Below are 12,089 nucleotides of genomic sequence, written 5' to 3'. Positions count from 1 at the left end.
CAAGGATAGGTGACATTTCGGGTCAGAATCCTTCTTCAGACTGAAGAAGGGTCAGAACATGAAATGTCATGAAGTGACCTGAGTAAGTTTGTGTCAGCAGTTTGTGTCTTTTTTTGTACACCTGCATTTGCATGTTGTTGCATCTAAACTTTACCTCCCTCTTCCTTTCATTGACTGCTCCAGTCTCAAAACCTGGATTATCGATTGAACTGAGCCAAGTCAACTCTTGGCTCTTTTCTTGGAATATTGACCAGGAGATGTAAATGGGTTTTTTTCTCTCTGTTTCTAATCTCTTTTACAGAGATAACAGCTGTGGAGGTGACCTGATGGAAGACGATGAAAAGGACAGGGCAAAGAGGTGAGATGCTTGGAAATCTACCTGCACCAGCAATTTGGACAATTGCTTGGTGCCGTTAATAGAGTTAATACCACACAACGCCAGAGTCCTGGGTTTAATCCTGACTTTGGCCGCTGCGTGGGTAGAGTTTGCATGTTCTCCCTGTAACCGTACAAGATTCCTGCAATTGCAACTCAGAGAGATGGTCAATTGGCCATTGTAATTATCTCCTGTGCGGAGGGAAGTGGCAGAGTCTGGGGGAATGGATGAGAATGTGGGGGAAACTAAGAGTTAGGATGAACGAAAGTTAAATGGGTGCTTGTGTAAACCTTGCTGGGCCGAACGTTTGCATTTAGGGTTAGGGAATGTAAACTGATCTCACTGTGATGTCTCAGTCTTATAAAAATATACAGCCCACACTTGCTTGCATTTTGCTTGAATGCATAACTTTTGCTTAAATGCCTTAAAGGATCTTTCTCTCTAAAAGGGTTTCACGTAACAAATCTGAGAAGAAGCGAAGAGACCAGTTCAATGTACTCATCAAGGAACTTAGTACAATGCTCCAGGGCTCCATACATAAGATGGACAAGTCCACTGTGCTGCAGAGGACAATTGACTTCTTGCAGAAACAAAAAGGTTTGCGTAAGTGCATTCTGTCAGATGTTTATTACCAAGAACGGCGTTGACTCTGCATACAGATAGTCATCGGATTTCTATCCATTGTTATATAAGAATTGGTATATTGATTATGTATTTATAATTATTAAAAATATATTTATTTATATATAAATTGTTATATTTATCCATTGATATATCATTCAACTCTCAGATGATGCTTGTAAAGTTTTGATTTGTTATGACCTTGCTGGTTAAAACTAATCCTTGGAAATCCCACAGCAAACTGGAGGATAGATGAATGAGCAAGGGACAGCTGCTCAGAGATCAAGGATTGACCAGTTGACTAGCAATCCTGTAATTGTAGACATAGAAACATAGAAAATAGGTGCAGGAGGAGGCCATTTGGCCCTTCGAGCCAGCACCGCCATTCATTGTGATCATGGCTGATCGTCCCCTATCAATAACCCGTGCCTGCCTTCTCCCCATATCCCTTAATTCCACTAGCCCCTAGAGCTCTATCTAACTCTCTCTTAAATCCATCCAGTGACTTGGCCTCCACTGCCCTCTGTGGCAGGGAATTCCATAAATTCACAACTCTCTGGGTGAAAATTTTTTTTTCTCATCTCAGTCTTAAATGACCCCTTTATTTTAAGACTGTGGCCCCTGGTTCTGGACTCGCCCAACATTGGGAACATTTTTACTGCATCTAACTTGTCCAGTCCTTTTAATAATTTTATATGTTTCTATAAGATCCATTTAAAATAGCAAATTTAAAATAGTGGAAACTCAGCAATTATCCCATCTTACACAAAGCCCATGGTATATTTTAAACTCCACGCACTGGCTCTGGACTATAACAACATGGATTCACCCTCCGCTTGACTCTGACACTACATTCCCCAGATCTTTGGATGAAATTCTACTAAACCCCCATAACATAGCTATTCTACCAATCATACAAACTTAGGAAAAATGATCCACTGGGAACCAATTTGACCAAAATCGAAAACAAAAAGTACTAGATCAGGGCACCATCCCCGGAGCTGGGGCAGTGACCTGGAGCGGAGACTGTGGGACCTGGAGCGGGGATGGCGGCCGGCCCGGAGCTGATGCTGTGGCGGCGTTCCGGCTTATGCGGCGGCGACATCACCACGGAGGTCCGCTGGACTGGAGGGCGGCAACTCCGTCCTGGATCGATCGCCTCAGCGCAGAGGGAGAACAAGGAGGGAAGAGACGGAGACTAAGACTTTGCCTCCATCACAGTGAGGATGTGCTTGGTGAACTCACTGTGGTGGATGTTTAATTTGTGTTTATTGTATGGTTTGTTTTTTATTGGTTCTGTGTATGACTGCAGGCAACATAATTTCATTCAGACCGAAAGGTCTGAATGACAATAAAGGAATCTAATCTAAGGAGAATACGGATTAGTGGCATTTCAGGTCAGACTGATAGAGGGACCTAACTCAAAACGTCACATATCCTTGTTCTCCATGGATCCTGCATGACCCACTGAGTTACTCCAGCACTTTGCATATTTTTCTTTAGTAAACCAGCATTTAAAATGCTTATATTTGTTTCCACAATTTTAAATGTACCCGCATCCTTGTATCTATTCCTAACCAATTTGGCCACCTGTTTGTTGTGTGTCTTTATTCTGCACCTGAAATTTGCTAACCAGTACATTAGATTGCATCACACAGGTTGAAGGTGAGTAGAGAAAGATTTAATAGGAACCTGAGGAGCAACCTTTTTACCCAAAGGGTGGTGGGTGCATGGAATGAGCTGCCGGAGGAGGAGGAGGATTGTTTTCTGTGGAACATCATACATAGGTTGAGGGGAGACCTGGTAGAGGTTTGTAAAATTATAGGAGGCATCGATAGAGTAGACAGTCAGAATCTTTTATCCTCAGAGTGGAAATGTCATAAACTAAAACTGTTCTTAGAGTTGTTTTGCCCAGTTGATGGACTGCCACTCAAACCTGTTTCTCCTTTCAGAACTCTCTGCTCAAATTGATGCTTGTGAAATCAGACAGGACTGGAAGCCTTCCTTCCTTAGCAATGAAGAATTCACGCAGTTGATGCTAGAGGTACGTAAAGTCCACACAATGTAACCGGAGATGTTTCCGTATTCTTCAGAACAGAGACACACAAAGTCAAGAGTCAAGTCATGAGTATTTCATTATCATACATTTGTAATGAATGTATGATAATGAAATATGTGATGCCGTGTCACTCACTCGACATCCGCGCGGCTCCCGCTTCTGGTTTGGTCGCGCTTGCCGCATGCCGTACGGCTCAAGCGACCACGCTAGGTCGCGCTTGCCGCATGCAGGCGCATGCTGGTGGGACCGGCCCTTTAGGTCGCGCTTGCCGCATGGAGGTCGCATGCTCGAGGGACTGGCCCTTAAAGCTTTTGTTTGTGTGCTGTCCAATTAAATCAGATCTAATATATGTGAGTACAATCAAGCACAATAATACTCTGCAGTGTATAATATTAACTGGATCAATTTAACTAAACTGCAGCAGCACTTCATCATCCAATTTAAATTCCTAAATCTTTGCCTGTGCTGCCTAATGCCTAAATTCACCATCGGTTAATTTTATAATTGGCACATTTCGTAAGGTACAGTGAAAATCTTTGCGTGCTCTCCAGTCAAATCATACTATACAGAGTACCATCAAGCTCTGCACAAGTACACTGTGCCTTTTTTGTATAAAGCAGCATCTGCAGTTCCTTGTGTCTTAATGTGTAGGACATTTGGGTTTGAGGACACTTCACTGGCCCAAAAAATAAGTAATCACACCAACTCAAGAAACAAAGAACAACCAGCCTGTTTTCTTTTCAGTGTGAGTGCCATCCATCCACAATTTATTGATGTCTGCAGCTAGGTATTGTCACACGTTCCAAGACCTCCAAGTTCAAAACATGTGTATTTCACTTAAGTGGACCATTGATGGCTGTTATTTCTTTCTATTTCCTTCCAGGCATTAGATGGGTTTGTCATAGCACTTAGTATCGATGGAAACATTATTTATGCCTCCAACAGTGTTTCTTCCTTGCTTGGCCATTTACCGGTAAGAATACTGCAATATTTTTGTAGATGACACTTTGGTCTTGCAATATTGCATGAATTGGACAAGAAAGAAACTACAAAACCAGACAAGACAAATAGTAAAGCAGATTGATTTTCCCCTGTAGATTTGTGATCTAAATGTGTGCAGAATTGCTTTATGCTATTAGCTTAGGTAGGCACCACTAAATGGCTGCAGGCAAGGATATTTCCAGAGAGAATTGTCTACTGTGAAGCTGAACTGAAAAATCAAAGCATTCCACTCATGGGTATCTTAACTGTGACCTCTAACTGCTCATTTGTCCCTTTGAACACAAATTCCTCTTTGCTAATCTTGGCTCAGCAGTTATTGGTTTTGAAGTAGGAGTGTGTACACTTCAATGTCTCTCCGCATGTACCTGATGTAACTAGAAACCCTCCAGGCCTGGATAAAGGTGTTAAATAATTTGCAGATAGTTTAGTTTAGAGATACAACATGGAATCAGGCCCTTAAGCCCACCGAGTCCACACGACCATCGATCACCCGTTCAGACTAATTCTACATTATCCCACTTTCACAGCCACTCCCTGCACATCGGGGCCAATTTTACCGAGGCTAATGAACCTTCAAACCTGCACGTCTTTGGGATGTGAGTGGAAACCAGTACACCCGGAGGAAACCCATATGGTCACAGGGAGAACTTGCAAACTCCGCACAGACAGAACCCGTAGTCAGGATTGTACTGATGGTCGATAGTCAGAGTGGACTCGGTGGGTCGAAGGGTCTGTTTCCATGCTGTAACTGTCAATCATTTTAAAGCAGGGCAGTGGGCCCAGGACATGGATGGGAGTGTGGTGCTGCTGGTGATGCCTTTGTTCCTCATAAACAACAGCAAAGTTTAGACCCAAGGAACTGCAGATGCTGGTTTCCAAAAGAAAAGCACCAAGTGCTGGAGTGGGTCAGCAGCATCTTTGGAAGACATAGAGAGGTGATGTTTCAGGTCGGGACCCTTCACAACAAGGTTGTTGTTTTAAAATGGTTTCAACATCAATTGGACAGATAACACTCTCCATGATGCTTCCCCAATGGGTTGGAACCCGAGTCTAACTATCGCAGCATGTGGCTTTTGAACTGAAATTAAGCTCCTGGTTTACCTGCACTGAGAAACATCATTGGTTGCAGAACACTGTGCAATTAAGTTGTTCACCTGCATCCTTCATGGTTCCATTCTTAACCACATGCCAAGCAGCCCCTTTATGAGATATTTAATAATTGCTGTGAAAGTTTAACATTTGACTCATCTGACCTATTAAAAAATTTACTGTGGTTGGGTTTTCACAAGACGCAGTGCAATTAGAGATAGACACAAAATGAGACCCTTCTTCAGACTCTCCGTCTGAAGAAGGATGCTGACCCAAAACATCGCAAATTCCTTTTCTCCAGAAATGCTGTCTGACCCGCTGAGTTACTCCAGCATTTTGTGTCTACCTTTGGTGTAAACGAGCATCAGCAGTTCATTCTGACCCAGTGAAATAAGAGACCGGATATCCAACCCAAGCCCAAACCTTCAAGCACTGCTAGTTCTATCATGTATAATTGGTACACGACACAAAGCTCCGGAGTAGCTCAGCGGGAAACTCATACCGCAACTGCGGAGGGAATGGATAGGCAAAGTTTCGGGTCAGGACCCTTCTTCAGAGTCCCGACCTGAAACATCGTCAGTATATAACTTCCGCAGATGCTACATCGTCAGTATATAACTTCCCAGACGCAGTTCCTCCAGCACTTTGTATTTTGCTCAAAATCCCAGCATCTGCAATTCCTTGTATCTCCGTACATAACATGGTGTCTATTAAAGTTTGCTAAAGTGAAGAGGAGAATGATCAAATATTAGTTTTTTTTTAAATTGGATCCTTGTGTTTTGAAATTTTCCGCAGGTTTAGATCTGTCCTAAACTGCTCTCCTGGATGTCTGAAAATAAGCATCACATTTATGTAATAATCCTTGTATTGCTAGGCAATAAATCCCACACCAGTCTGCATATTGTAATCTGAATTGTTTGCACATCAATTTCCCAACCTGCTAATTATTGGCAGGTAGCCCATTCTCCACCTTGCCGTACAGTCAGAGCAGTAGATATAATCTTCAGCAAATTAATTGCACCAAGCTTACCTTGACCAATATATTAATTACTAAAATAATTGGATTGAAATATGGATCATGTGCAGGTAAAGGATGTTATCTTGGCATCATATTCGGTACAGACTTTATGGGACTATGGTACTGTTCCTGTGCTGTACTGTTTTCTAAATTATATTTTCTATGTTCTTTCCGCATAAATCAGAAGATACCTCAAAAACAGTAGACAATTGTAACTCCCATGCAAGGTAATGGTTCAGTTTAGTTTCATTTAATTTAGAGATACAGCATGGAAACAGGCCCTTCAGCCCACCGTATCTGCTCTGACCAGCGACCACCCATAGACTAGTTCTATCCAGCAGGACAATATACAGAAGCTAATTAACCTACAAATCCGCACGTTTTTGAAATGTGGGGGAAATCCCACGTGGTCATGGGGAGAACGTACAAACTCCCTACAGACAGCACTGGTGGTCAGGGTCGAATGCTCGGTCTCTGGCGCCGTAAACGGCCTGTCCCACTTTCACAACCTAATTTGCGACCTCTGCCGAGTATGCCCTTGACTCATACTCGCAGCATGGTCGTCACGAGGTCGTGGGAGGTCGTGGGAGGTCGTAGGTAGATCGTGATGCTAGTCGTAGGTACTTGTGGCATCAAGTAGGTCGGGCGTTTTTCTAACCTGATGAAAAATGGCCATGTGTAAAAAAGGTTGTGAATTAGGTGGTGAAAGTGGGACAGGCCCTTAAAGCAGCAACTCTATCACTGTGCCACCGTGCCGCCCATTGCTTGATATCACATGAAGAGTAGAACATTGGCTGGAGATAGAGGGGATCTCAGGAGGAAGCAGAGATGGAAGATCTAATTAGCACTCCTGGCAAAACCTATGATGGCACTGGGCCTCCTACAGTTGACTCCTTTCCTCTCTCCTACCCAGAAAAAGCTCATTGTTGATGTACCGTGCCACACAGATATGTTAATATAAACCAGATATGTTACTTCATTACTCTGTTGTCCCATCTCAAAAGGAAATAAATGGATGGCCATAAAAAGAATTTTATTATAAACACCAAAACATGAGAACAAATCCATTCAATTAGATCTTGTCTGGTTTCCTCCTCAATTCCATTTTAGGAGCAGTTTGAGCCATGGGCGATGGTTCAATATCTTTGTACCATCTCCCATGGAGTTTCCCCATGCCCAATCCCAATCTCCCTCTAGAAAATCCTGAGTGTTCCCCTGCACTCATGTTGATTTTGTATGTTCTCCCCGTGACCGTGTGGGTTTTCGCCAGGTGCCCCGGTTTACTCCCACAGGTTAATTGGCTTCTGTGACTTTCCCCCAGTGTGCAGGATAGGACGAGTGTACAAGGGGTTCGTTGATTGGCTTGAACACAAAAGGCCTGTTTCCACATTGTATCTCTGAACTAAACTGGACTCAATATTGATATATGGGCAGGAGCTGCTTTCAAGCATGTGATTTGTAAAGGTTCTCATTCTAACTGTGGAAATATATTATCGCCTATTTTCCCCCAGTCAATCAAGGACGAGGGATTGAACAGTTATGCAAAAAGAAAAAGAGAATTTCCTCCTTTAAAAAAAATCAAACTTTTTTCTTAACCAGTCAGACCTAGTGGACCAGAATATACTGAACTTCCTGCCAGAACAGCAGCATGCGGAAGTATTTAAGCTGCTCACGAACCAAATGCTGATGACAGACCCGGTTACACATGATTACTCAAACAGTATGTACCCTTCTTGCATTTAATTTGCCATTTTAGAAGAAGAATTTAACAGCAATACATTTGCTTGCATTTGCATCGTGTCGTTAACATTGGAAAACAACCCGGGAGGTGTTAAGGAACTTTAGTTCAGAGATCGGTTTGGAGATTCCTCGTGTAAACAGACCCTTCGGCTCACTATGCTGACCATCGATCACCTGTTCACACTAGTGCTATGTTATCCCACTTTCTCATCTGCTCCCTGCACGCTAGAGGCAATTTACCAAAACTAATTAACCTACTGACCCGCATGTCTGGGATGTGGGAGGAAACTGGAACCTCAAAAGGATTCCCACCTGGTCACAGGGAGAACGTGCAAACTTCACACAGACAGCACCCGAGATCAGGATGGAACTCGGGTCTCTGGCGCTGTGAGACGGCAGCTCTGCCAGCTGTACCACTGTGCCACCCATTACCCCAGGGTTAGATGACACAGGGGAAATATTTAAAGGTGGACTTGAGGGGCAATATATGGAACGTGAGGAAGTGAAAGTACCGGGTACAATTACAACCATTAAAACGCATCTGGGCAGGTGTATGGATGGGAAAGGTTTAGGGGGCGGCACAGTAGCACAGTGGTACAGTTGCTGCCTTACCGCACCAGAGACCTGGCTTGAATTCTGACTAGGGGTGACATCTGTACAGGGATTGTACTTGCTCCCTGTGACCTGCATAGGTTTCCTTCGGGTGTTGCAGTTTCTTCTCACACTCCATCAATGGCTTTGGTACAATTGTAAATTGTCCCTAGTGTGTGGGATAATGCTAGTGTACAGTGTATTTGCTGGCCTTGCCAATTAGGTGGGCCGAAGGGCCTGTTTCCATGCTGTATCGCTAATGTAAAGAAATATGGACCAAATGTCACAAATAGAACAAGCTCAGTTAGGTTAAAGAGTTTTAAAAGAGTCTGAAGAAGGGTTCGACTCAAAACCGCCTGACCTGACCCGGCCTGACCCGCTGAATTACTCCAACACTTTGTGTCGATCACAAAGGTGATAGGTGCTCAGTTAGGCACCTTTGTCAAGAAGAACGAGTTGGGCCGAAGAGCCTGTTTCTGTGTTGTATAACTCTACGACTCCATGGCTGATGGTGTTCAAATTGTTTTTTGTGCATATTGTTAAGAACCTGACGATGGTTGATGGGTGAGTCACACATGTTGGTGGCCTATTTTCACACATTGAGAGTTTCAGACGGGGCAAAGCAAATGGGTGAGAAATCTACGACTGTTTCAGATGCAGAAGAAAACAACAAGAATGAAACACAAAACTGCGAAAATGAGTCATTGAATAATATAAACCGCAGCATCGAAAGAGTTACTGCAAAGCAAGCAGATTGGGGCACTGTACTTGGGAGTCATAGAAGCTTACAGTGGGAAACCGGCTCCTTGTATCTGGTTGCTCCTTGAACGAACTATCAAGGGTCAAGAGAGTGTTGAGATTAGACACATAATGTTGGTGGGTCAGGCAGCATCTCTGGAGAAAAGGAGTGTTTAATTGTCATTTGTGTCGACAACGAAACAATGACATTCTTAAGGGCCTGTCCCGCTTATGCCCCTGACCCACTTAGGAAACCTGAATGGAAACCTCTGGAGACTTTGCACCCCACCCAAGGTTTCCTTGTGGTTCCTGGAGGTTCCCGGAGGTTTTTGTCCGTCTCCCCACCTGCTTCCACTACCTGCAACCTCCGGCAACCACCTGCAACCTCCGGAAACCGCACGGAAACCTTGGGTGGGGCGCAAAGTCTCCAGAGGTTTCCGTTCAGGTTTCCTAAGTGGGACAGGGGCATAATAAGGCGACTCTTTAGGCGACTGTCAGGGACCAGTTTTAATGGAATTCACCTGGCGACAAACTACGACAGCATCCTACATCAACCTACGACAACAGAAATTGGCGCCACTGTCGCCCGAAGATTTTTCAACATGTTGAAAATTTTGCGGCAGTCACCTGGAGTCGCCCAAAAGATCGCCTAAGAGGGGCAGGCCCACGTGCAGCAACATTATAGGCTTGTAACACAATTACATAGATAATACAAAATAAACAAAATTCCAGGAATTAATAACCCCAATATCCTTCGTTCAAACAAACACAGTACATAGTAAATCAGTTAGTGTTGTGTAGTGTTCAAGAGCCTAATGGTTGTTGGGAAGAAACTATTCTTGAATGTGGTGGCACAGTTTTTAGACTCCTCTCCAACTTGGATGTTAGGAGTGAAATGAGAGCGTGGCCAGGGTTGTGTGAGTGTTTGATGATGCTGGCTGCTTATTTGATGCAGCGCCTCCTAGAGACCCCTTTGATGGTGCGGAGGTCAGTGCCCATGATGGACTGGGCAGTTTTCACTTAATCTTCCCACTTAATTCTTGACTCTCCTTTTCCCTTTAATGTCCGTGTACTAATTAGATATGTTAGAAGGCATTCTGCTGAAGGAGTCCTGGGTTTATAATTAATTTGTTGCCCAGTTAAAGTGCCCTCTTAAGGATGAGATGAAAGGATTTTGTTTTCTAATCCAATGTCTAAGCACATTGGCCCAGTGGTGCAGCTGGTGGAGCTGCTGCCTCGCAGCGCCAGAGACCTGGGTTCGATCCAGACACTGATCTATACACCAGTACATCTGTACAACTACTGTACACCTGTGGCTCAGGGAAAAGGATAATTAGGGTTGAAATATCATTCTTGACCCAAGCAGGCAAGTGGAAAGTATTCCTTTACAATCTTTGTAAACAGGTTGGTACAGTGGCACAACGGTAGAGTCAGAGACCCGGGTTTGATCCTGACTGCTGGTGCAGTCTGTACGGAGTTTGAACGTTCTCTCCGTGACCTTGTGGGTTTCCTCTGGGGGCTCCAGTTTCCTCCCACACTCTAAACATGTACAGGTTTGTAGGTTAACTAGCTTTGGTAAAAATTGTAAATTGTCCCAAGTGTGTACCGATAGTGCTAGTGTCTGGGGTAATCGCTGGTCGGCGTGGACTCAGTAGGCCGATGGGCCCTTCCACAATGCATCTCTAAAATCTAAGTAAAGTCTAAATGGCAGAAAAACTTGGGATTCAGAAGATGAGACACTCGTCCCAAGATACCCTGATCATATGTGATGCTTCTGAAATGAACTATGATTTAAAACAGCAACGTTGAAACTAACTATTATAGTGAGGTCAATAACTGTTAACAGTTAACCTGTTTCTCCCCCAATGATGAAACAAGGAACTGCAGATGTTGGTTCACACAGACGGACACAAAGTGCTGGAGTAACTCTGTGGATCAGGTAGTATTTCTGGAGAAAACGGATAGGTGATGTTTTGGGTCGTCTGAAGAAGAGTCCCGACCCGAAGCGTCACCTATCCATGTTCTCCAGAGATGCTGCCTGACCTGCTGAGTTACTCCAGCACTTTGTGTCCTTTTGTATAAACCAACATCTACAGTTCCTTGTTTCTACATTTTGACTGCTCCACTGTGAAATATCCTCAAGAAATCCGTGTTGCCCAAGAAGCTACCTGACCCGCTGAGTTACTCCAGCACTTTGCGTCCTTTTCTCCCGAGATGCTGCCTGACATTGAGCATTTCCAGCATTCCTTCTGTTTTTATTTCTCTTAAGACATTTATGCACTTTTGGATAATTCAGGGTGTGGAAATGCTTCTGTCTTTTACTTCTACAATTTCCTTGCGTGCATATTTGAAACTGTAACCAACACAGATTGTGCTGTGGTGAGGTTGTTCTCAGGGAGATAATTTAATCTATAATTTAATTCTGCCTGGGCATAGTGCGCAATGAAACTTAATTCCAGGTTTTGGAAAAGACAGCACACTTAGTTAACGCGGGCTCTTGTTATATCCCAACGGTTCTCTTTATGAGAAAGAGCAAGTTGCTGTCACATGTAATGATGCATGGATTGCTTCTGAGATCATTGATGGTGAAAATCATTGTTCCAATTACACTGCACTGATGTAGTCTCGGCATGTTAACATGGTCTTTCTAATGATAATGTCAGCAAAGCACTGAGCTGAACGCAGAATGGACCGATGAGTTACAGCTGATTGCTCTGCTCAACTCATAATGGCAAATGCTTCAACAAGCAGGACAAGCTTGATCAACTACCCAAAATGAATTACGGCTTTGATATTCTCAGAGCTACCGAGGGCCACACAGTGGCGCAGTTGGTAGAGCTGATGCCTCACAGCGC

The 12,089-nt window shown here is 43.8% G+C and overlaps 1 protein-coding gene across 1 annotated transcript in view; it reads left to right on the top strand.

The window, feature by feature from the left end:
* The window catches only part of npas2 (neuronal PAS domain protein 2), a 52,937-nt gene that overhangs the window by 3,555 nt on the left and 37,293 nt on the right, over positions 1 to 12,089 (top strand). The window contains exons 2-6 of the mRNA XM_055644024.1: positions 302 to 358; positions 825 to 979; positions 2,950 to 3,041; positions 3,940 to 4,029; positions 7,765 to 7,885. Of these exons, the coding sequence (XP_055499999.1) occupies positions 302 to 358; positions 825 to 979; positions 2,950 to 3,041; positions 3,940 to 4,029; positions 7,765 to 7,885 (515 nt within the window). The remainder of the gene's footprint in view (positions 1 to 301; positions 359 to 824; positions 980 to 2,949; positions 3,042 to 3,939; positions 4,030 to 7,764; positions 7,886 to 12,089) is intronic.

The sequence above is a fragment of the Leucoraja erinacea genome, chromosome 12, assembly GCF_028641065.1.
Source record: "Leucoraja erinacea ecotype New England chromosome 12, Leri_hhj_1, whole genome shotgun sequence".
NCBI classification, from domain to species: domain Eukaryota; kingdom Metazoa; phylum Chordata; class Chondrichthyes; order Rajiformes; family Rajidae; genus Leucoraja; species Leucoraja erinaceus.
The sequence above is the reverse complement of the archived record's forward strand: the minus strand, read 5'-3'. Positions and strand labels throughout refer to the sequence as shown.